Raw genomic sequence first — 26,449 nt, forward strand, 5'->3', positions numbered from 1 at the left:
GGAAGAAGCTTTATTTGTATCCAGAAGTTTTAGGCTCGAAATCAGAACAACTACGACACGAGAATCTGTTGTTTTTTTTATATATTTTCTAAAAATGTTAAAGTTTTTAAAGGACATCTACCACCAGGATGAGGGATGGTAAACCAAGCCCTGACATACTGGTGTGTACCCCCACTGGCAGGATCCGCTCTTCTTTAAGCATTTTAAGCCCTTGTTTTTAAGAAAAAAAATTATGCAAAATAGCCTGAGGGTCTCCAGGCTCCATAGCTGTCAATTGAGCCTGGAGACCCTCGGGCTCATTTGAATAATTTTGAAAGCTTTTTTTTAAACAGCAGATAAGAAACTAAAATAAGAGTAGATCCTGCCAGAGGGGCGCACACCAGCATGTAAGTGCGCCTGGTTTACAATCCTTCATCCTGGTGGTAGATGTCCTTTAACGATATCAACTTTGTTATTAATTATCCTATTTTTCACGGCAGTTGATGTTCAGAGGAGCTCGGAGGAACGTCTGATATCTTCAGATATTAAAGCTGATGATTGTAGGATCACACAGGATACATATAAAGAACCCAACAGCAGAAAGGATTCACCCTCAGACCTTCACCGCAACGACCTGTCATCAGATCCTCCCGATAGATCACAGACCAACAGGCAGGAAAGAAGTCACAGAAGACGAGTTCAGCATCAAGAAGCTCCCACCAAGGAGAAGCCCTTCTCATGTTCCGAATGTGGCAAATGTTTTACTAGTAAGACGAATCTTCTGATACATTGCAGAATTCACACCGGGGAGAAGCCGTTTCCATGTTCCGAATGCGGCAAATGTTTTATAAAAAGATCAAGTCTTATAATTCATTGGAGAATTCACACGGGTGAGAGACCATACTCATGTCCGAAATGTGGCAAAAGTTTTAATCAGAAAGGAGCTCTGGTGGCGCATGAGGAGAGGCACGCCAAGGCCAAGCCCTTCCCATGCCTGAAGTGTGGACAATCCTTTGCAGACGAATCAAATCTTGTGATACACCTGAAAATCCACAACGGGGAGAATCCATTCTTCTGTTCGGAATGTGGAAAGTTCTTTTCTTCTAAAACAAATCTTCAAGGCCATCAGAGAATTCACACGGGGGAGAAGCCATACGTGTGTCTAGAGTGTGGGAAAGACTTTACCGTCAAGGCGAATCTTATCAGACATCAGAAAACGCACACGGGGGAGAAGCCGTATTCGTGTTCTGAATGTGGCAAAAGTTTTATCCAGAAATTACAGCGCGACGCTCACGAGATCAGCCACACGGGGGCAAAGCCGTTCTCTTGTCCCGAATGCGGGAAATGTTTTGCGGTTATTCACGCGCTGGCAAAACATAAAAAAATTCACACGGGGGAGAAGCCGTTCTCATGTTCTGAATGTGGCAAATACTTTACCAAAAAATTGTATCTCATTAACCATCAGAGAATTCACACAGAAGAGAAGCCATCATAGCGTTCAGAATGTCATGCGAGGGAGAAGATATTTTAAACTTTTTTTTTTCGCTACTGAGATTTATGAGGAAAAACGTAAAATCTAATAAACTGCACCTTAAAAAAGTGGTAAAAAAATTGTAGAATCTCACAACATAACCAGAGGGAGAGAGAAAACAGAACTCCCAGGGTTCCACGCGTGGACTATGGATTTGATTGTTTGGACGATGCCGGGGAGTCTCTCGGGGTTATAACTTCTGTCCAGGAGACCGTCGCCCGGTGACCCCTCCGTGGCTGTACGGTTCTCTATAGTCCTGGGATCTTCTTTCACAAACCCATGGAGTAATGATAAAGGAATTATGTAGGTACCAAAACCCAGAAAATAACCCATGGCCTGACGTTATCACCCAGAGGACTTTCCTCCACACATCCAGAGCTTCTTCTGGACACTTCCCATGTCTAGGTCTTGTTGAAGGAACCTCGGTAAGCAAAGTCCTAGAGATGTTTGAGACATTTATGGGGTAAGACGAGGCAGAGGAGACTTCCCACAACCATGGAAGAATTGAAGTGGCCATAGACTGTATCCTGCCTCAATAACATCATGTCCGTAAGTCAGTGAACAGCAGGGTCGTCTGTATCTCCAAGGTGACATCAATCTGTTACGACCCAGGACCTCATCCAGGAATGTGTCAGGTGTATAATCAGGGGGTCCCTGGGAAATGGACTGTAGAGAAATGCTAATAGAAATGAAATAGACAGCACTGCTCATCTGTGCAAAGTCCTTTATGTCGGGTGACCGCAGCCCGGTGCTCCTGCTTCCATCGACCCGTGAACGCAGCCCGGTGCTCCCGCTTTCATGGACCCGTGACCGCGGCCCGGTGCTCCTGCTTCCATGAACCTGTGACTGCAGCCCGGTGCTCCCGCTTCCATGGACCCGTGACTGCAGCCCGGTGCTCCCGCTTCCATGGACCCGTGACTGCAGCCCGGTGCTCCCGCTTCCATGGACCCGTGACTGCAGCCCGGTGCTCCCGCTTCCATGGACCCGTGACCGCAGCCCGGTGCTCCCGCTTCCATGGACCCGTGACCTCAGCCCGGTGCTCCTGCTTCCATGGACCCGTGACCGCAGCCCGGTGCTCCTGCTTCCATGGACCCGTGACCGCGGCCCGGTGCTCCCGCTTCCATGGACCCGTGACCTCAGCCCGGTGCTCCTGCTTCCATGGACCCGTGACCGCAGCCCGGTGCTCCTGCTTCCATGGACCCGTGACCGCAGCCCGGTGCTCCTGCTTCCATGGATCCTATAAAAATGACAGCTCTCCAGGGAATCAATGTGAAAAGGACACATTTCATTATTAGCCCAGGATAAACAGCGACGATTTGACTCATACAAGTCTTTATCAAGCAAAGTGTTACAATCAACTGTGCATGTGTGTAATTTTATACCCCCCCCCCCCAGTGATGACATCACTTCCTGATTCACAAAATAATTGGGATTCCTCCCCATAATTAAGCGAGCAATGCTTCTTGTAATTGTGTGTTTGATATGTAACTAATAAAGTTATATTTTGGTTATTACAAGCATTTTTTTTCCTATAGCAAAACCATTACTGTTCTTCTCTGTAATGTTCTCTGAGGAGCACAAAGCCAGACCTCGGCAGCCATCAACTGCACGTGGAGCGATCACAGAGATTCAGGAGATTTTATTGGATCTAAAATATAAAGCATCAAGATTTTAATGGGTTTCTCCTGAATGTTTGGGGGTAACTTCCATTTATGGGAGACATCAAATCATCTGGTCTCCCTCCTCCAGCACCGAGACAGGAAACCGAAGGGAAAACTGACTGCAGATACAATCCTTATAGCGGCCACATATAGCGTCACGCCTCACACACACAGACCGGACGGGTGGCTTCTGGAATAGAAGTGATGAGTCCTCCAGGAAGAGAAGTCCTTGCTATGAAAACTAATAAAGGGGAAAGAGGCAGCGACACTAGAGAAACGGGGGCCAATAGATAAAGGGGAAGTAACCGGCGGACAGAAGACGCGCTGCAGACCCAGTGTCATATGAGGGATGTGGTGGCAGCACGTGGTCAGTGGCTCTCACCGGAGCTCGCGATTAGCGCGTTCCATTAGATTCCCGGCAGCCGGACTCTTCATGAGGTCAAGGGATTTTTTTTTACTTTTTAGATAAACAGGTGAATTTTAAGGAGGACGAGCGGCAGTTCAGTGGTGACATCGTCCCAGGAGCGAGACTTTTCACCTCCCCCAACAATGTCTTGTGCTAGGACTCGGATCTTCTCATAACAGACCCTTAAATCCTGGAGCCTCTATACATCACCCCCTTAAAAGAATCTTCCGTGTGATGTGATGCAGTATGAAGCAAACACACCCTGCGACTGCTGTAGCTGCACTCATGCAGGATAAGATCTTGGTTAATCCCTGAGCTGAGAGGTTTTGCTGATAACACAGATATAACATTATGATAATGAGGCTCTGTCCCTTCTATGGCTGCTCTGGCGCTTGGTTCCGCACTTCTCCTAGACTAGTGATGGGGAACCTTTTAGAGACCGAGTGCCCAAACTACTACAAAAATTCACTTATTTACCGTGAAGAGACAACATGGCATTTTAAGCAGTAACTTATTGCTACCTGCTCTTCAACAACATTCAGTTGTATCAGCCGCCTAATGCCACTAATAGAGTTGAAAGAAGGAGGGCAAATTCAGACCATCATTGTAGCTTCTCTCCAGGAAGAATGGTGGGTCCAGGAGGAGGACAATCTCCAAAGACAATGCAGTTCTGTCCACTGACCTCACTTTTCAAATAGCTCTGAGAGCAACATCTCTTAAAGGGGTTATCCGGGTTTAAAAAATTTTTTATGTCCGGGCTGGGGAGCGCTATTTAAACATAATAAACATGTACTTACCTCCTGCGGTGCTGCCGATGTCCCGCACCGCGGCCGGTCTTCTCCGTGCGCCGGTTTCAGTACAAGGGCGCACAGGGAGCTTCCGGCCGGCTGGAAGCTCCCATGCGCACCATCTCCCAGAGCTTACAACGCTGAGAGATAGGGACGGATGGGAGGAGCCGTCCACAACGCAGACCGGAAGCTCCCTGTGCGCGGGATCGAAGTGACCGCGGCGCAGGACATTGGCGGCGCTGGAGGAGGTAAGTACATGTTTAACTATCCCTCCCCAGCCCGGCCATGAAATTTTTTTTAAACCCGGATAACCCCTTTATGTTGGTTGGGACTGCAGAAAGATTTGGTGCATTTGGTCCTGTCTGGTGTGCTGGGGCGATGGCCCGAGTGCCCACAGAAAGAGCTCTGAGTGCCACCTCTGACACCGGTGCCATAGGTTCGCCACCACTGTACTAGCCACTGAGTTTCTCTCTGCAGCAGATGATGATGATGTAATCACTTTTCTCCCTGCCAGACAGAATAATCAATTGCTGCACCATCCCCCAGCTGCTGTGTATGAGTCATCCAGCTCAGGTTGATTAGTGCTCGACTAGTCATGCTTTACCTAGCAGCCATTTGTAATTCCAAGCTCCCGTGTGTAATGTGTTACATGCTGACCCAGCTTTCCCTAGGTCCTGAATGTTATAATTGTTTTTTCAGCAAAACCACTCCACAAGATATGTTTCTGCATCAGTGTAGCTGCAGCATTCTCAGAGTGTGTTTGCTTCATACTGCATCGCATCACATGGTAGATTCCTTTAAGGGTTCAATCGCCATTTAATATAAATGAAGAAGTAAAGAAAACCAAAAAATAGGATAGAAAGTTTTATTTAACAATTCCAAAAACATTTTCTCAGCACAACATATTTTCTCCAGGATTTTTTATTTTTTTTTTAAATCTCTTTTTTTGATAAGAAAACGGAGAAGAGAAAGCAGAAGACGATGCGGAGCCCGGGGGGACATGGAGACCCCCGGGACGTCTCGCTCCTCAATATCAGCGCGACTTATACTGAATATCACTGAATGGTTCCCCCGGGGGTCACACTGGAAGCTCCGCCTGGAATGACGACACTCGGGGGTCATTGGTGCTTTTTAAAGGGATTGACTTGGTGTCGGCCACGCGCTCAGCGGGTGGCAAAGGTCTTGCCCCTGAGGAAAGAGAAGATACATATAATCAGAGATAAACGGGTTCCTCTATTCTGGAATATCTGACAATTACAGTCCAGTCTATCACTATTCCTCTGTTATTCTCCCCGGCAATCTAGGAGGACATTGATCCCCAGGGGCCCCCTTAAAGGGATCGTCCGCTTTCAGGAAATAATTGATATTGTTTGTGTAAAGAAAAGTTATACAGTTTTCCAATCTTTTCTAGATCTCTGCTTGCTGTCCTGCTATATGGTGATAGTAATCTGTCCACGATCTCGTGATGGACAAGCAGCCGCACGAGCCGTTATTATACAGGAAACCAATCAGAGCCGTGTGACATAACGATTCGTGCACCTGTGTGACATCACATGACCGTGGACAGATTCCTTCCACTGGAAGTAAACAGAGAAGCTTTCTATAGGATGACAGCAAGCAGAGATATAAGAGGCGAGGAATCGGTACAGAAAGTATATTGGAAAATTATACAATATCAATTATTTGCTGAAAGTGGACAACCCCTTTAAGAACTTCTCAGAATGGCAGCTTTTTGGGACCAAACCATGATGCACAGCGTATGGGGGCCGAATTGTGGATATTTGGTTCAGAAGCTACAGACCCTTTCCTGGAGACACGTGCACGCTTGGATGAACTCAGCACGCATGTGTACGAGGGAGCCAGAGTTTATAAAGTCTATGGTCGGTTCTCAGACTTAAAACTCAATACGGACAGGGTTAAAACAACCAGGAGGGATCACCCATGGGCTCTAGTGGTAGGTCCCGGCCTCCTGTGCTGCTGACCCAAGTAATGGCCTCAGAGGCCACGGGTGGAACGAATATGACACCAGCACCAGAGGCAGAGGGCGTGGCCTTAAAACGGTCAATGTTCTTTATTTGTACTTAATAAAACCCGACCTCACACTTTAAAAAAAAAAAACTTGCCGACTTTTTATCCCAAAAAGTTGAATAGTGCAGCATTCACATCACTAGGGACCAGATCCAACTAGTTTTATGTTTGTTTTTTTTTAATAAAGCTGCCAAGTTTTGGTAATTCTAGGCCTCCCCTTTATCCACTGATAACACGCCCCCCGGAGCTTGTACTGCGCCTTTATCACTGCTCCGATACGAGGGTCCGTAACACTGCAATGGATGTGACCCCCATACACCAGGACGGTCCCTCACTTTGGATTGTACCAATAATATGAACTATTTTCCAAAAAGTGGAAAACCCCTCCAACTGCCCTCAAAAATTTCTGTAAAACCCAAATTTTTTCTCTTTTTTATGACGGGACTACAGATCTCCTTACGACATGGTCTTCATCTCCTTCCGCTCGGCGTCGGGGCGGGCTCTGTTCAGGACCTTCAGGAAGTCGGATGTTTTTGCTCTCATGCGGGTGTGGATGTAAGCCTGGAATAACGGGAGCAACAGTGTGATCACAGAGGTCGCGGCACACAGAGGTCGCGGCACACAGAGGTCGCGGCACACAGAGGTCGCGGCACACAGAGGTCGCGGCACACAGAGGTCACGGCACACAGAGGTCACGGCACACAGAGGTCACGGCACACAGAGGTCACGGCACACAGAGGTCACGGCACACAGAGGTCACGGCACACAGAGGTCACGGCACACAGAGGTCACGGCACACAGAGGTCACGACACAGAGGCAGATCACATACAGATATAACAGCCATACAAATCCTGTACAGCAGCCGGTGCGTCTATGGGCCCGGTCACATGACCGTGTGGGAAGGGCTCACCTTGGAGCACTTGATGTGATAGTGCAGGTAATCCCGGAACGTGTGGATGAGATTGATGGTGTTGTCCCGTGCGTTGGCGTTGGTGTGACGAGGGAAGAGAACTGCCAGGAAAAAAACAACAACAACATAAAAACCTAAAACTGCACCTGTGTAATCCACACCCCGGACAGGAAATACTACGGATTTATTGTAACGACGTTTCCTGATCGCTGGGAACTTTCCTCCTGTCAGGACCTTCAGTAACAGCGATTATTTGTGACCCCCCCTCTATAGAGAACTAACCAAATGTGATGTATCCGATGTTATCCCCGACCGCTGCATCCGTGTCCTTCAGCTCCAGCGGAGGCTCCCGATGGCTGAAGAGAACCTGAGGCGCCGTGTGACTGGCCCGACGCCCCTCCTTAAACTCCTGCAAGAAAAGAGACGCGTCTTATAGTAACTGCAACCACCGACCATGCACCAGGTGCAAGCGCTACTTACCTGCATGAACACCTTCCCGATAACCACATCATCATCGTCCTTAAATACTGTGCTGAACACCACAGTCACCCGATCCTTCTTAGCCTCCACATACCTGAGTATACAGATATGCAAATGTAACCATAGGGGGCAGTATTATAGTAGTCATATTCTTGTACATAGGAGGCAGTATTATAGTAGGTATATTCTTGTACATAGGGGGCAGTATTATAGTAGGTATATTCTTGTACATAGGGGGCAGTATTATAGTAGGTATATTCTTGTACATAGGGGGCAGTATTATAGTAGTTATATTCTTGTACATAGGGGGCAGTATTATAGTAATTATATTCCTGTACATAGGGGCAGTATTATAATAGTTATATTCTTGTACATAGGGGGCAGTATTATAGTAGGTATATTCTTGTACATAGGGAGCAGTATTATAGTAGTTATATTCTTGTACATAGGGGGCAGTATTATAGTAGGTATATTCTTGTACATAGGGGGCAGTATTATAGTAGTTATATTCCTGTACATAGGGGGCAGTATTATAGTAGTTATATTCTTGTACATAGGGGGCAGTATTATAGTAGTTATATACCTGTACATAGGGGGCAGTATTATAGTAGTTATATTCCTGTACATAGGGAGCAGTATTATAGTAGTTATATTCTTGTACATAGGGGGCAGTATTATAGTAGTTATATTCTTGTACATAGGGGGCAGTATTATAGTAGTTATATTCCTGTACATAGGGGGCAGTATTATAGTAGTTATATTCCTGTACATAGGGGGCAGTATTATAGTAGTTATATTCTTGTGCATAGGGGGCATTATTGTAGTAGTTATATTCTTGTACATAGGGGGCAGTATTATAGTAGTTATATTCCTGTACATAGGGGACAGTATTATAGTAGTTATATTCCTGTACATAGGGGCAGTATTATAGTAGTTATATTCCTGTACATAGGGGGCAGTATTATAGTAGTTATATTCCTGTACATAGGGGGAAGTATTATAGTAGTTATATTCTTGTACATAGGGGGCAGTATTATAGTAGTTATATTCCTGTACATAGGGGCAGTATTATAGTAGTTATATTCCTGTACATAGGGGGCAGTATTATAGTAGTTATATTCTTGTACATAGGGGGCAGTATTATAGTAGGTATATTCTTGTACATAGGGAGCAGTATTATAATAGTTATATTCTTGTACATAGGGGGCAGTATTATAGTAGGTATATTCTTGTACATAGGGAGCAGTATTATAGTAGTTATATTCTTGTACATAGGGGGCAGTATTATAGTAGGTATATTCTTGTACATAGGGGGCAGTATTATAGTAGGTATATTCTTGTACATAGGAGGCAGTATTATAGTAGGTATATTCTTGTACATAGGAGGCAGTATTATAGTAGGTATATTCTTGTACATAGGGGGCAGTATTATAGTAGTTATATTCTTGTACATAGGGGGCAGTATTATAGTAGTTATATTCCTGTACATAGGGAGCAGTATTATAGTAGTTATATTCCTGTACATAGGGGGCAGTATTATAGTAGTTATATTCTTGTACATAGGGGGCAGTAATATAGTAGTTATATTCTTGTACATAGGGGGCAGTATTATAGTAGTTATATTCTTGTACATAGGGGGCAGTATTATAGTAGTTATATTCTTGTACATAGGGGGCAGTATTATAGTAGTTATATTCTTGTACATAGGGGGCAGTATTATAGTAGTTATATTCCTGTACATAGGGGGCAGTATTATAGTAGTTATATTCCTGTACATAGGGGGCAGTATTATAGTAGTTATATTCTTGTGCATAGGGGGCATTATTGTAGTAGTTATATTCTTGTACATAGGGGGCAGTATTATAGTAGTTATATTCCTGTACATAGGGGACAGTATTATAGTAGTTATATTCCTGTACATAGGGGACAGTATTATAGTAGTTATATTCCTGTACATAGGGGCAGTATTATAGTAGTTATATTCCTGTACATAGGGGCAGTATTATAGTAGTTATATTCCTGTACATAGGGGGCAGTATTATAGTAGTTATATTCCTGTACATAGGGGGAAGTATTATAGTAGTTATATTCTTGTACATAGGGGGCAGTATTATAGTAGTTATATTCCTGTACATAGGGGCAGTATTATAGTAGTTATATTCCTGTACATAGGGGGCAGTATTATAGTAATTATATTCCTGTACATAGGGGGCAGTATTATAGTAGTTATATTCTTGTACATAGGGGCAGTATTATAGTAGTTATATTCCTGTACATAGGGGGCAGTATTATAGTAGTTATATTCCTGTGCATAGGGGGCAGTATTATAGTAGTTATATTCCTGTGCATAGGGGGCAGTATTATAGTAGTTATATTCCTGTACATAGGGGGCAGTATTATAGTAGTTATATTCCTGTGCATAGGGGGCAGTATTATAGTAGTTATATTCCTGTACATAGGGGGCAGTATTATAGTAGTTATATTCTTGTACATAGGGGGCAGTGTTATAGTAGTTATATTCCTGTGCATAGGGGGCAGTATTATAGTAGTTATATCCCTGTACATAGGGGGCAGTATTATAGTAGTTATATTCCTGTACATAGGGGGCAGTATTATAGTAGTTATATTCCTGTACATAGGGGGCAGTATTATAGTAGTTATATCCCTGTACATAGGGGGCAGTATTATAGTAGTTATATTCCTGTACATAGGGGGCAGTATTATAGTAGTTATATTCCTGTACATAGGGGGCAGTATTATAGTAGTTATATTCCTGTACATAGGGGGTAGTATTATAGTAGTTATATTCTTGTACATAGGGGGCAGTATTATAGTAGTTATATCCCTGTACATAGGGGGCAGTATTATAGTAGTTATATTCTTGTACATAGGAGGCAGTATTATAGTAGTTATATCCCTGTACATAGGGGGCAGTATTATAGTAGTTATATTCTTGTACATAGGGGGCAGTATTATAGTTGTTATATTCCTGTACATAGGAGGCAGTATTATAGTAGTTATATCCCTGTACATAGGGGGCAGTATTATAGTAGTTATATTCCTGTACATAGGGGGCAGTATTATAGTAGTTATATTCCTGTACATAGGGGGCAGTATTATAGTAGATATATTCTTGTACATAGGGGGCAGTATTATAGTAGTTATATTCTTGTACATAGGGGCAGCATTATAGTAGTTATATTCCTGTACATAGGGGGCAGTATTATAGTAGATATATTCTTGTACATAGGGGGCAGTATTATAGTAGTTATATCCCTGTACATAGGGGGCAGTATTATAGTAGTTATATTCTTGTACATAGGGGGCAGTATTATAGTAGTTATATTCCTGTACACAGGGGGCAGTATTATAGTAGTTATATTCTTGTACATAGGGGGCAGTATTATAGTAGTTATATTCTTGTACATAGGGGGCAGTATTATAGTAGTTATATCCCTGTACATAGGGGGCAGTATTATAGTAGTTATATTCCTGTACATAGGGGGCAGTATTATAGTAGTTATATTCTTGTACACAGGGGGCAGTATTATAGTAGTTATATTCTTGTACACAGGGGGCAGTATTATAGTAGTTATATTCCTGTACACAGGGGGCAGTATTATAGTAGTTATATTCCTGTACATAGGGGGCAGTATTATAGTAGTTATATTCTTGTACACAGGGGGCAGTATTATAGTAGTTATATTCCTGTACACAGGGGGCAGTATTATAGTAGTTATATTCCTGTACATAGGGGGCAGTATTATAGTAGTTATATTCTTGTACATAGGGGGCAGTATTATAGTAGTTATATTCCTGTACATAGGGGGCAGTATTATAGTAGTTATATTCCTGTACATAGGGGGCAGTATTATAGTAGTTATATTCCTGTACATAGGGGGCAGTATTATAGTAGTTATATTCCTGTACATAGGGGGCAGTATTATAGTAGTTATATTCCTGTACATAGGGGGCAGTATTATAGTAGTTATATTCCTGTACATAGGGGGCAGTATTATAGTAGTTATATTCCTGTACATAGGGGGCAGTATTATAGCAGTTATATTCCTGTACATAGGAGGCAGTATTATAGTAGTTATATTCTTGTACATAGGGGCAGTATTATAGTAGTTATATTCTTGTACATAGGAGGCAGTATTATAGTAGTTATATTCTTGTACATAGGGGGCAGTATTATAGTAGTTATATTCTTGTACATGGGGGCAGTATTATAGTAGTTATATTCTTGTACATAGGGGGCAGTATTATAGTAGTTATATTCTTGTACATAGGGGGCAGTATTATAGTAGTTATATTCCTGTACATAGGGGGCAGTATTATAGTAGTTATATTCCTGTATATAGGGGGCAGTATTATAGTAGTTATATTCCTGTACATAGGGGGCAGTATTATAGTAGTTATATTCCTGTATATAGGGGGCAGTATTATAGTAGTTATATTCTTGTACATAGGGGGCAGTATTATAGTAGTTATATTCCTGTACATAGGGGGCAGTATTATAGTAGTTATATTCCTGTACATAGGGGGCAGTATTATAGTAGTTATATTCCTGTACATAGGGGGCAGTATTATAGTAGTTATATTCCTGTACATAGGGGGCAGTATTATAGCAGTTATATTCCTGTACATAGGAGGCAGTATTATAGTAGTTATATTCTTGTACATAGGGGCAGTAATATAGTAGTTATATTCTTGTACATAGGAGGCAGTATTATAGTAGTTATATTCTTGTACATAGGGGGCAGTATTATAGTAGTTATATTCTTGTACATGGGGGCAGTATTATAGTAGTTATATTCTTGTACATAGAGGGCAGTATTATAGTAGTTATATTCCTGTACATAGGGGGCAGTATTATAGTAGTTATATTCCTGTACATAGGGGGCAGTATTATAGTAGTTATATTCCTGTATATAGGGGGCAGTATTATAGTAGTTATATTCCTGTACATAGGGGGCAGTATTATAGTAGTTATATTCCTGTATATAGGGGGCAGTATTATAGTAGTTATATTCTTGTACATAGGGGGCAGTATTATAGTAGTTATATTCCTGTACATAGGGGGCAGTATTATAGTAGTTATATTCTTGTACATAGGGGGCAGTATTATAGTAGTTATATTCTTGTACATAGGGGCAGTATTATAGTAGTTATATCCTGTACATAGGGGGCAGTATTATAGTAGTTATATTCCTGTATATAGGGGGCAGTATTATAGTAGTTATATTCTTGTACATAGGGGGCAGTATTATAGTAGTTATATTCCTGTACATAGGGGGCAGTATTATAGTAGTTATATTCCTGTACATAGGGGCAGTATTATAGTAGTTATATTCTTGTACATAGGGGCAGTATTATAGTAGTTATATTCTTGTACATAGGGGACAGTATTATAGTAGTTATATTCCTGTACATAGGGGGCAGTATTATAGTAGTTATATTCTTGTACATAGGGGCAGTATTATAGTAGTTATATTCTTGTACATAGGGGACAGTATTATAGTAGTTATATTCTTGTACATAGGGGGCAGTATTATAGTAGTTATATTCCTGTACATAGGGGGCAGTATTATAGTAGTTATATTCCTGTACATAGGGGGCAGTATTATAGTAGTTATATTCCTGTACATAGGGGGCAGTATTACGTACATGGTCTCATCCTCCCGGTAGTGAATGACTGCTCTCCTCTCCCCATCTTTTCCCTCTTCCTGGAACATGAAATACTTCTCAAACACGGAGGCGAAGCAGTTCCTCTTCAGCTTGCCGGCTTGGTGGATGACGGAGTCGCGATTGGGAGGAAGGTTCTCCAGGTCGTACAGTAGAGACACGTTGTAACCTGGGGAGAAATCCATCGTTATTGTCACATCTACAGATTCCTCTTACTATGCGGGGATGTATAGTGACAGTATATAGCAGAGATGTATAGTGACAGTATATAGTAGAGATGTATAGTGATAGTATATAGCAGAGATGTATAGTGATAGTATATAGTAGAGATGTATAGTGATAGTATATAGTAGAGATGTATAGTGACAGTATATAGTAGAGATGTATAGGGATTGTATATAGTAGAGATGTATAGGGACTGTATATAGTAGAGATGTATAGTGACAGTATATAGTAGAGATGTATAGTGATAGTATATAGTAGAGATGTATAGTGACAGTATATAGCAGAGATGTATAGTGACAGTATATAGCAGAGATGTATAGTGACAGTATATAGCAGAGATGTATAGTGACAGTATATAGCAGAGATGTATAGTGACAGTATATAGCAGAGATGTATAGTGATAGTATATAGTAGAGATGTATAGTGATAGTATATAGTAGAGATGTATAGTGATAGTATATAGTAGAGATGTATAGTGATAGTATATAGTAGAGATGTATAGTGATAGTATATAGTAGAGATGTATAGTGATAGTATATAGTAGAGATGTATAGTGACAGTATATAGTAGAGATGTATAGTGACAGTATATAGTAGAGATGTATAGTGATAGTATATAGCAGAGATGTATAGTGACAGTATATAGTAGAGATGTATAGTGATAGTATATAGTAGAGATGTATAGTGATAGTATATAGTAGAGATGTATAGTGATAGTATATAGTAGAGATGTATAGTGATAGTATATAGTAGAGATGTATAGTGACAGTATATAGTAGAGATGTATAGGGATTGTATATAGTAGAGATGTATAGGGATTGTATATAGTAGAGATGTATAGTGACAGTATATAGTAGAGATGTATAGTGATAGTATATAGTAGAGATGTATAGTGACAGTATATAGTAGAGATGTATAGTGACAGTATATAGCAGAGATGTATAGTGACAGTATATAGCAGAGATGTATAGTGACAGTATATAGCAGAGATGTATAGTGACAGTATATAGCAGAGATGTATAGTGACAGTATATAGCAGAGATGTATAGTGACAGTATATAGCAGAGATGTATAGTGACAGTATATAGTAGAGATGTATAGTGATAGTATATAGTAGAGATGTATAGTGATAGTATATAGTAGAGATGTATAGTGATAGTATATAGTAGAGATGTATAGTGACAGTATATAGTAGAGATGTATAGGGATTGTATATAGTAGAGATGTATAGGGATTGTATATAGTAGAGATGTATAGTGACAGTATATAGTAGAGATGTATAGTGATAGTATATAGTAGAGATGTATAGTGACAGTATATAGCAGAGATGTATAGTGACAGTATATAGTAGAGATGTATAGTGATAGTATATAGCAGAGATGTATAGGGATTGTATATAGCAGAGATGTATAGTGACAGTATATAGCAGAGATGTATAGTGACAGTATATAGCAGAGATGTATAGTGACAGTATATAGTAGAGATGTATAGTGACAGTATATAGTAGAGATGTATAGTGATAGTATATAGTAGAGATGTATAGTGATAGTATATAGTAGAGATGTATAGTGACAGTATATAGTAGAGATGTATAGTGATAGTATATAGTAGAGATGTATAGTGACAGTATATAGTAGAGATGTATAGTGATAGTATATAGCAGAGATGTATAGTGATAGTATATAGTAGAGATGTATAGTGACAGTATATAGTAGAGATGTATAGTGATAGTATATAGTAGAGATGTATAGTGATAGTATATAGTAGAGATGTATAGGGATTGTATATAGCAGAGATGTATAGTGACAGTATATAGCAGAGATGTATAGTGACAGTATATAGCAGAGATGTATAGTGACAGTATATAGTAGAGATGTATAGTGACAGTATATAGTAGAGATGTATAGTGACAGAGGGGATATTTGTCAATCTTAACCCCTTAACCACCTTCCCATTTTTCTTTAGTATATTAGTTATATTCTTCATTCTATATCGGGGCAATACAGGCAGTCCCCGGGTTACATACAAGATAGGGTCCGGAGGTTTGTCCTTAAGTTGAATTTGTATTTAAGTCGAAACTGTATATTGTATAATTGTAGATCCAGACAAAAAAATTTTTCTCCTAGTGACAATTGGAGTTTAAACATTTTTTGCTGTAATGGGACCAAGGATTATCAATAAATCTTCATTACAGACACCTTACAGCTGATCATTGCAGCCTGGGGCTATAGTAAAACATTCAGAAAGCTTCACCGGAGGTTAGAGGGGGTCTGTCTGTAACTAGGGGTTGTCTGTAAGTCAGGTGTCCTTAAGGAGGGGACTGCCTGTATTATAGTATTTCTAGTAGTTATTTGAGCTGTATGAGGCCTATTGTCTGCAGGACACATTGTTCATCCTAAAGACCTTTCCATCACTTTTTATTAACATTTTTATGGGTGGAAAAATTTCTAAAGTTCAAACATTTTACCAGTTTTCTCCGGGGTTCACCGCAGGGAATAATACTTTTTATTTTGATAGATTGGGCATTTTGGGGACAAGGCGATACCTGACATGTTTATTTCCATTCTGTAGGATTGTATCATTTTTCTATAACTATTTCGGCCCCCTGGGGTATCTGCACCCTAGGGGTTCTGATGGCCAGTAAAATAACCTGCTATACTACTATACTGCATTGTATTGGTAATTCAGTGGGTCAGTATTAGACTCCGCCTACGGCTTTTGTGACATTGTGTCACCAATCATGAGAACCGGACCGATCCGATGAACTGATCCTGCGGATAGGACATATCGTAACGGAAATCCATCCTGATAAACCGGGGACATTACTCATAGATCCAGGCACCGGGACTGTGGGAATCTTCTTATATCTGTTACCCATGGCCTCCTTCTAAAATATTTTTAAATTATGGTAATGAGCTTGAAGGGCTACTGGGGTGTAACCAGAGCCCCTCTGTGCCGTAGCTTACACTGTCTCCCCCCTCCCGGTTTCGCTGCAGCACAGAAAGTTTCAGCATATAGTGGGGGAAGAGGGGTGCACAGTGTAACAGCCTGTGAAGCTAGAGCACGGATGGGCTCTGGAAAATGCACCGGCAGCCTATCGGCCTAATTACCATAATTATATGTTGATTTTTAGAAGGAAGGAGACAATGGATAACACATATAAGAAGATCCCACAGACCCGGGGCCTGGAGCTATGAGTGACGTCCCTGGTTTATCAGGATGGAGTCTGATGGGAGATGTAATCAGGGACAGGGGAGGAAAAAAATAAAAATGAAAGAAATAAAAGCGGATACCGGGCTCAGGAGACACCAGGAAGCTTCCATAGACTTTCTTTAGGACCTGCGGATAGACAGGAACACGTGAGGATTTGATTAGACATTGTAAAAATAGGAAAGTTGAATACACGGGAGATGATGGGTGTTATAGATCTGCCCCAGTGTGGGGTAGGAGCAGTCATGGGGAGGGGGGTCTGGACGCCATGACACGTGCAGGAGTCTGCAGCACATCGCTGATCACACCAGACGAGACGCTCTGCTGATGTTTGCTGAGTGACTCAGGAAGTCTGACGCTTCCTCCCCCGACCGCACTCACTATTCTACCATATAAGGAGCTGCACGAGTCTACGAGCTACAGGAGGGAAGGGGCAGCAGCCAAGGCCCCACCTGAGGGGAAGCCTGCACATGAGGGGCCCCTGCAGAGTAATGGGGGGGATCAGAGGAGCAGCAGCCAAGGCCCCACCTGAGGGGAAGCCTGCACATGAGGGGCCCCTGCAGAGTAATGGGGGGAGAGGGGCAGCACCCAGGGCCCCACCTGAGGGGAAGCCTGCACATGAGGGGGCCCCTGCAGAGTAATGGGGGGAGAGGGGCAGCAGCCAAGGCCCCACCTGAGGGGAAGCCTGCACATGAGGGGCCCCTGCAGAGTAATGGGGGGGATCAGAGGAGCAGCAGCCAGGGCCCCACCTGAGGGGAAGCCTGCACATGAGGGGCCTCTGCAGAGTAATGGGGGGAGAGGGGCAGCAGCCAAGGCCCCACCTGAGGGGAAGCCTGCACATGAGGGGCCCCTCCAGAGTAATGGGGGGGATCAGAGGAGCAGCAGCCAGGGCCTCACCTGAGGGGAAGCCTGCACATGAGGGGCCCCTGCAGAGTAATGGGGGGAGAGGGGCAGCACCCAGGGCCCCACCTGAGGGGAAGCCTGCACATGATGGGGCCCCTGCAGAGTAATGGGGGGAGAGGGGCAGCACCCAGGGCCTCACCTGAGGGGGGGGGGGCCTGCGCATGAGGGGGCCCCTACAGAGTAATGGGGGGAGAGGGGCAGCACCCAGGGCCCCACCTGAGGGGAAGCCTGCACATGAGGGGCCCCTGCAGAGTAATGGGGGGAGAGGGGCAGCACCCAGGGCCCCACCTGAGGGGAAGCCTGCACATGAGGGGCCCCTGCAGAGTAATGGGGGGAGAGAGGCAGCACCCAGGGCCCCACCTGAGGGGAAGCCTGCACATGAGGGGGCCCCTGCAGAGTAATAGGGGGAGAGGGGCAGCAGCCAGGGCCCCACCTGAGGGGAAGCCTGCACATGATGGGGCCCCTGCAGAGTAATGGGGGGAGAGGGGCAGCACCCAGGGCCCCACCTGAGGGGAAGCCTGCACATGAGGGGGCCCCTGCAGAGTAATGGGGGGAGAGGGGCAGCACCCAGGGCCCCACCTGAGGGGAAGCCTGCACATGATGGGGCCCCTGCAGAGTAATGGGGGGAGAGGGGCAGCACCCAGGGCCCCACCTGAGGGGAAGCCTGCACATGATGGGGCCCCTGCAGAGTAATGGGGGGAGAGGGGCAGCACCCAGGGCCCCACCTGAGGGGAAGCCTGCACATGAGGGGGCCCTGCAGAGTAATGGGGGGAGAGGGGCAGCACCCAGGGCCCCACCTGAGGGGAAGCCTGCACATGAGGGGGCCCCTGCAGAGTAATGGGGGGAGAGAGGCAGCACCCAGGGCCCCACATGAGGGGGGGAAACCTGTGCATGAGGGGGCCCCTACAGAGTAATGGGGGGAGAGGGGCAGCACCCAGGGCCCCCACTGATGCCTCGTTATCATAAATAACATGTCAATGCAGTAAACAATATCATCCAATAAAGACCCCCAGCCCCTGCCATCCCTGACCCACCCCCCCCCCCACAGCCCCCTGCCATCCCTGACCCACCGCCCCCCCCACAGCCCCCTGCCATCCCTGACCCACCGCCCCCCCCCACAGCCCCCTGCCATCGCTGACCCACCGCCCCCCCCCACAGCCCCCTGCCATCGCTGACCCATCTGCCGCCCCCCCACCCCCTGCCATCGCTGACCCATCTGCCGCCCCCCCACCCCCTGCCATCGCTGACCCATCTGCCGCCCCCCCACCCCCTGCCATCGCTGACCCATCTGCCGCCCCCCCACCCCCTGCCATCGCTGACCCATCTGCCGCCCCCCCACCCCCTGCCATCGCTGACCCATCTGCCGCCCCCCCACCCCCTGCCATCGCTGACCCATCTGCCGCCCACCCCACCCCCTGCCATCGCTGACCCATCTGCCGCCCCCCCCACCATCGCTGACCCATCTGCCGCCCCCCCCCAGCCCCCTGCCATCGCTGACCCACCTGCCGCCCCCCCAGCCTCCTGCTATCCCTGACCCATCTGCCGCCCCCCCCACCCAGCCCCCTGCCATCCCTGACCCATCTGCCCCACCCCCACCCATCGCTGACTCATCTGCCCCCCCCCAGCCATCCCTGACCCATCTGCCCCCCCCCCAGCCATCCCTGACCCATCTGCCCCCCCCCAGCACCCTGCCCCATTACAGAATATAACTAGTATCACGCACCTCATCCGCTCCGTGGTCCTGCAGCTCTTTGTAGAACTTGAGGGAGATGCTGATCATGACCTTGGCCTTGTCTCCATTGGGGTTGGAGATGTGATACAGGACGCCATCAAAGTCTGGGGAGGAGGGAGAAGTAATAAGGGGTTAATCATACAGCACAGGGGAGGGGCACCAAATATGGAGAAACATCACTGCATCAGGCGAGGAAGGTAAGTGATTCTCTGCTAATAACAAGCCCCAACTACAGTTATATCTGCCTCTAGGAAAGCTGGGTGACTACACGTGTGAGGCCGTCTAAGCTGCTAATGGGTTCGGCACAGTTCTGCCTAAATCCTTTACAGGAATTAGGAGAGGGGTAAAGTATTTTACTTATGTTTGTCAATCAGGACCCTGGGAAAGCTGGGTAACAATCCCAAAAGCAGCCATATTGGAAGTAATGAAAGTGAACAGAGACATAGAGGGAAATTAGGAGCCTTAGATCATCCCCCCCAGAACGCAGAAGAATCATCCAATACTCACCTTCCCCCTGATGCAGAGGGGTCTCCTCTCCTCCCCTGTGCTGAAGCTGCCAGGCGCAATGTGATGACATCATCATCCAGCGCAGCCGACAACAGCTGCAGAAAGGAGGAGAGGAACCAATACTCAGGAAAGTGAGAGGTGGGCTGCATGGAGGGGGCATTATAGATGGGGGGAGGGGCATTAGAGATGGGGGGAGGGGGCATTAGAGAGGGGGGGTAGAGACTGATCAAAGAAAAGGATTGGAAAGGGGCCAATACAAGTCCAGGAAGGTTGGGGTTGGGTAAGGGGTAGGATCGGGGCCTCTTAGATAACGCTGTGTACAGGCCAGGGAGTGTTGTCATAGGCACAGCAGCACATAACAGGGAGCGGGCGCCGGCACTCGGCCTCCACATCCCAGAATCCGGAGATCTCGCTCCTCCCTGATAAGAAGCAACAGAAGGAAAGCGTCTCACGCAGAGGAAGAACCCGACACACAAAGAACTTCTGCAGATGCAGCATGAATTTCCAGGTTTCCACCATCTCTGCTTCATGTCAGTGATAGGAATGAACAATGTCCAGGACTCAGAACACGAGCGCCGTCCATTAGACTCCATAAACCTCCATCACACCGAGGGGAGCGACATCTACATCTGTCCCTATAGAAGCCTAAGGCGCTGCAGTAACCACACGTGCGCCGTGCATGGAGAGGGGAGGGCCGAGCAGATCCCAGTGCGAACGAGGCCTTAGACACAGGACCAGGCGTCACTATACACAGACGCGTCACCTGCAGCCGTCACTATACACAGACGCGTCACCTGCAGACGTCACTATACACAGACGCGTCACCTGCAGACGTCACTATACACAGACGCGTCACCTGCAGACGTCACTATACACAGACGCGTCACCTGCAGACGTCACTATACACAGACGCGTCACCTGCAGACGTCACTATACACAGACGCGTCACCTGCAGACGTCACTATACACAGACGCGTCACCTGCAGACGTCACTATACACAGACGCGTCACCTGCAGACGTCACTATACACAGACGCGTCACCTGCAGACGTCACTATACACAGACGCGTCACCTGCAGACGTCACTATACACAGACGCGTCACCTGCAGACGTCACTATACACAGACGCGTCACCTGCAGACGTCACTATACACAGACGCGTCACCTGCAGACGTCACTATACACAGACGCGTCACCTGCAGACGTCACTATACACAGACGCGTCACCTGCAGACGTCACTATACACAGACGCGTCACCTGCAGACGTCACTATACACAGACGCGTCACCTGCAGACGTCACTATACACAGACGCGTCACCTGCAGACGTCACTATACACAGACGCGTCACCTGCAGACGTCACTATACACAGACGCGTCACCTGCAGACGTCACTATACACAGACGCGTCACCTGCAGACGTCACTATACACAGACGCGTCACCTGCAGACGTCACTATACACAGACGCGTCACCTGCAGACGTCACTATACACAGACGCGTCACCTGCAGACGTCACTATACACAGACGCGTCACCTGCAGACGTCACTATACACAGACGCGTCACCTGCAGACGTCACTATACACAGACGCGTCACCTGCAGACGTCACTATACACAGACGCGTCACCTGCAGACGTCACTATACACAGACGCGTCACCTGCAGACGTCACTATACACAGACGCGTCACCTGCAGACGTCACTATACACAGACGCGTCACCTGCAGACGTCACTATACACAGACGCGTCACCTGCAGACGTCACTATACACAGACGCGTCACCTGCAGACGTCACTATACACAGACGCGTCACCTGCAGACGTCACTATACACAGACGCGTCACCTGCAGACGTCACTATACACAGACGCGTCACCTGCAGACGTCACTATACACAGACGCGTCACCTGCAGACGTCACTATACACAGACGCGTCACCTGCAGACGTCACTATATACAGACGCGTCACCTGCAGACGTCACTATATACAGACGCGTCACCTGCAGACGTCACTATATACAGACGCGTCACCTGCAGACGTCACTATATACAGACACGTTACCTGCAGACGTCACTATACACAGACGCGTCACCTGCAGACGTCACTATATACAGACACGTCACCTGCAGACGTCACTATATACAGACACGTTACCTGCAAACGTCACCTCCACCGCCTCCGGCTTGTTCCTAGGAGAGAGAAAGAAAAATGTCACCAGAAAGAAGAGAACTGGACCAGAACCGACGCAGTCCACAGCCCAAAAATGTTGTACTATTCCAACCACTGCTGCCCTGCACCCTCCCCCCCCCCTCCGCCGTGTTACGCTCTGCCCCCTCCTCCTCCTCTCTGTATTACGCTCTGCCCCCTCCTCCTCCTCTCTGTATTACGCTCTGCCCCCTCCTCCTCCTCTCTGTATTACGCTCTGCCCCCTCCTCCTCCTCTCTGTATTACGCTCTGCCCCCTCCTCCTCCTCTCTGTATTACGCTCTGCCCCCTCCTCCTCCTCTCTGTATTACGCTCTGCCCCCTCCTCCTCCCTGTCTTACGCTCTGCCCCCTCCTCCTCCTCCCTGTCTTACGCTCTGCCCCCTCCTCCTCCTCCCTGTATTACGCTCTGCCCCCTCCTCCTCCTCTCTGTATTACGCTCTGCCCCCTCCTCCTCCTCCTCTCTGTATTACGCTCTGCCCCCTCCTCCTCCTCTCTGTATTACGCTCTGCCCCCTCCTCCTCCTCCTCTCTGTATTACGCTCTGCCCCCTCCTCCTCCTCCTCTCTGTATTACGCTCTGCCCCCTCCTCCTCCTCCTCTCTGTATTACGCTCTGCCCCCTCCTCCTCCTCCTCTCTGTATTACGCTCTGCCCCCTCCTCCTCCTCCTCTCTGTATTACGCTCTGCCCCCTCCTCCTCCTCCTCTCTGTATTACGCTCTGCCCCCTCCTCCTCCTCCTCTCTGTATTACGCTCTGCCCCCTCCTCCTCCTCCTCTCTGTATTACGCTCTGCCCCCTCCTCCTCCTCCTCTCTGTATTACGCTCTGCCCCCTCCTCCTCCTCCTCTCTGTATTACGCTCTGCCCCCTCCTCCTCCTCCTCTCTGTATTACGCTCTGCCCCCTCCTCCTCCTCTCTGTATTACGCTCTGCCCCCTCCTCCTCCTCTCTGTATTACGCTCTGCCCCCTCCTCCTCCTCTCTGTATTACGCTCTGCCCCCTCCTCCTCCTCTCTGTATTACGCTCTGCCCCCTCCTCCTCCTCTCTGTATTACGCTCTGCCCCCTCCTCCTCCTCTCTGTATTACGCTCTGCCCCCTCCTCCTCCTCTCTGTATTACGCTCTGCCCCCTCCTCCTCCTCTCTGTATTACGCTCTGCCCCCTCCTCCTCCTCTCTGTATTACGCTCTGCCCCCTCCTCCTCCTCTCTGTATTACGCTCTGCCCCCTCCTCCTCCTCTCTGTATTACGTCTGGAAGGTGAGAGGTGAAATCCTATAAAGGATAATATTGACCACGTGTCTATAAAGGGGATGTACAGTATATTGCTGCCCTGCACCACCAGACGTGGCCACTACACGGCGCTGTGCAGGACCGGTCCTGACCCGAGAGACCCCTGAGGGTGCGCTCACATGTTAGTGCGGCTACGGGCCAGCGCATACGTGTGACATCACCCATAACGATGTGGAGCTGCAGTACTGTGTCCGGCCACTGCACATGTGATGGCGCTGTGAGGTATCCATCCAGGATGTGACCCTGCAGCCCAATCAGCTTCAGGACAGTCACTAAAATACAGGGGTCTAAATGACGCCACATGCCCCCCAACCCCCGGCATTCAATCTGCACCTTGGAAAGCTGAGTATCATCCATGGGTGCACCCAGCTTTCCCCGACTCCTGACTGCAGTCACGTAACAGAGCTCCATCCTGAATCACCACTCAGCTTTCCCAGGAACAGATAAGCTATTGTCATCCCTGATTTTATCTTCTTCTGGGAATGTGTGGATTACCCCCGCAGGAAGCACCGGGCGGCGCGGTCACATGACCCGGAGCCGCGCCCCCTGCAGACACGATGAGGCTTGTCCCGAAATGTGGCCCGAAGGGGAAGTAACACAACAAGACCCTCCACCCCCTCACAGGAGCTCATCCACGTATCCGCACTGGCATCACCTCTGCTTGCTGTCAGTGAACGGGATCATTCATATATTACAGTCACAGACAAGTCACAGCTGAGGGTCTGTCACAGTAGCATCCTCTCCTGGGACCAGGCCTATTGGGAGGGGGACAGATGGGGGGCAGAGCAGCACAAGCACCCGAGGGACCCCGCAGTGCACACTCACAGCAGAGGCTTCGTCACAATTGCAGCCACTTACAGATACTCATCCCAAGGTGAAATGACATTTTTGGGAGTGATGGACCACCTCTGCTTGCTGTCAGTGACTGAGCGCATTCATCTAACAAACAAACATCGGACTTGTCTCACAGCTGAGGGTTTGTCACAACAGCATCTTCTTCTTAACACTACAGAGCACAATAAGGACCCCAGTAAGGGCCCCTATGGGGCGGCCTCACAGCTGAGGGTCTGTCACAGTAGCAGCCGGTTCTTATAGAGGGCTCGTATTTATATTATCTAAATAACACTACAAGGCATTGGGGGCCCCTATAGAGCGGCCAGAGACCCCAAAACCTGAGCCTCCCCCACCCCATTCATATTCCCCGGAGGCCTCCGCCCCCTCACCCGGCGCCTCCACTCACCCGCCCGCCGCATTCTCGAACTTGAGGCCGAGGGTCTCCTCGATGATGCGGTTGTTGACCTCCAGCAGGATCATGGTGTCTCACGGAGGGCTCTGGGCTGTGTCTCGGTGTCGCCGCTTCCCGTACTGCAAGACCTGTCAAGATGGCGGCTGCCTCGCACTCTTCCGCCGTACAACAACATGGCGCCCGGACCTGACTCTCTGGAAAGACATTACAACTGCGATGAACCTGACAAGAAAGTACCTTTACTCGTCTGTCTTATCTTTAACCCATATAAATTACAGTTTTAATATTATTTTTCTATCTAAAAATATAGGTATATATATTTCTGCCGTACAGCAACATGGCCACCGGCGGAGGTGGAAGGCCCCCGAGTCAGTCAGCAGGGCTGCCCGCAGCACTGCCTGTCAGGGTGGTCTGGGGAAATATTAGGGCGTGGGAGGAGATGGGTCGTGTCCACGTTAATTGAAAACATTAATTCCCTCAGTTCAGTTATTTAGTTTTTGATTTTGCAATTCAATGATTATTCAAAAGGCCTGAGAAATGGGTATGGGTGCTGGGTGCTTGTGCACCCTTCAGTCCTGATAATTGGGGGGCTGTATCAGCTTTTAAACAACGTAATTTGTGCCCCCGGCGAATATCACAGTATTGAGCGCAGTATTCGGCTTCTCAGTTGTGTTCCCCTTTTCTGTGATTCAGGGTGCGTTCACACGTGGCGTCTGAAGCGCATGCGGTTTTATATATTACCGTGCGCCTGGTTAGAAAGCGTTTTCCATATTGTTGGGTGTGTAAGCAGTCGTGTAACGTGCACAAATGATTCTCTGCCTCCGGACTCTTCCTTTTTTTTGTTGCAGAAAGGCCCAGAAAGGAGACGATTGTTAAATTTACGTAAAAATGGGGGTTTGGGTGATTTTTAGGGTGTTTCCAGGTTGTAATAACAATAACAATTCTTTATATATCGCCTACAGATGACCAGGGCCGGCGCTATGGGTAGGCAAAGTGGGCAATTGCCCAGGGCCCCCTGCCCCTGGAAGAGGAGAATCTCTTCTTTAAAATGAATCTTGAATTGTGTTTCTGGGTGCTCTGGATCCAGAGATATTCAGGTTTAAAGTGGGAATATTAGGTGTCATTTTTATACATAAAAATCACTGCCAACAGCAGTTAAACAGTTATTATCTCCGTTTTCCTGACACTTAGAAACACATTTATATAAAAGAGGAGACTTTCTTCTTTCATAGGAAAAAATAAGTGAGGTTCTATGTGTCACAGAGCCAGATATACAGCCCCCTGAAGTGTGTCCCCCCTACAGATTCTTAGCCATCAGGTTACAGGGAGAATACACTGCACACAGGAGCTGCTGCACCTCACAGATAATGGAAATATTCACTTTATAAGTTACTACATTTTGAGAAGGAATAATATCAACTAATATTCATGTTTATAACCCTTCTCTATGCAGAACTATCTAAGAACACACTTTCTCTCTTATTGCCTTTTATTTTGTGAAAATTGACTGATACGATGAACATTCGATCCTCTTCGCCTAATGTGACTACATATTAACCCCGCAACCAGAACATGTCCATAAAGTTATATGTAACACCAAAAACACTCACATGGAATAAAGTTTTTATTTCCCACCATCCTCCATGTTATGACGTTCTCCCTCAG

General features: G+C 46.7%; 3 protein-coding genes across 11 annotated transcripts in view; 1 reads left to right on the forward strand and 2 right to left on the reverse strand.

Annotated features, from left to right (window-relative positions):
• Positions 1 to 3,040, forward strand: part of LOC140075967 (uncharacterized) — a 183,254-nt gene extending 180,214 nt beyond the window's left edge. For all 9 annotated transcript variants that reach the window (XM_072122437.1, XM_072122438.1, XM_072122442.1 and 6 more), the window contains one exon: positions 480 to 3,040. In XM_072122437.1, coding sequence (XP_071978538.1) covers positions 480 to 1,474 — 995 coding nt within the window. In that variant the 3' untranslated portion in view covers positions 1,475 to 3,040. The remainder of the gene's footprint in view (positions 1 to 479) is intronic.
• LOC140075966 (uncharacterized) overlaps positions 1 to 26,449 on the reverse strand; it is a 116,912-nt gene that overhangs the window by 53,402 nt on the left and 37,061 nt on the right. The gene's annotated exons all lie outside the window — the stretch shown is intronic.
• Positions 5,217 to 24,939, reverse strand: ARPC2 (actin related protein 2/3 complex subunit 2). Its single transcript, XM_072122459.1, has 10 exons — positions 24,779 to 24,939; positions 22,207 to 22,241; positions 19,533 to 19,645; positions 16,990 to 17,035; positions 13,455 to 13,641; positions 7,785 to 7,878; positions 7,587 to 7,713; positions 7,305 to 7,405; positions 6,854 to 6,954; positions 5,217 to 5,553 (listed from the first exon to the last, which is right to left on the reverse strand). The coding sequence occupies exons 1-10, from the start codon at positions 24,850 to 24,852 to the stop codon at positions 5,529 to 5,531; spliced, it is 903 nt and encodes a 300-aa protein (XP_071978560.1). The 5' UTR covers positions 24,853 to 24,939; the 3' UTR covers positions 5,217 to 5,528.

The sequence above is a fragment of the Engystomops pustulosus genome, chromosome 8 (genome assembly GCF_040894005.1).
Source record: "Engystomops pustulosus chromosome 8, aEngPut4.maternal, whole genome shotgun sequence".
NCBI classification, from domain to species: Eukaryota; Metazoa; Chordata; class Amphibia; order Anura; family Leptodactylidae; genus Engystomops; species Engystomops pustulosus.

What these genes read in the sequence shown, in the direction of transcription:
- ARPC2 (XM_072122459.1), bottom strand. Translation starts at nt 24,852, where the DNA reads ATGATCCTGCTGGAGGTCAACAACCGCATCATCGAGGAGACCCTCGGC. An exon ending in GGTGGAGGTGACGTTTGCAG is followed by an intron (nt 19,646 to 22,206) that starts GTAACGTGTCTG and finishes CCTCCTCCCCAG; the next exon opens with ACTTTGATGGCGTCCTGTAT. An exon ending in TACCGGGAGGATGAGACCAT is followed by an intron (nt 7,879 to 13,454) that starts GTACGTAATACT and finishes CTGTATACTCAG; the next exon opens with GTATGTGGAGGCTAAGAAGG.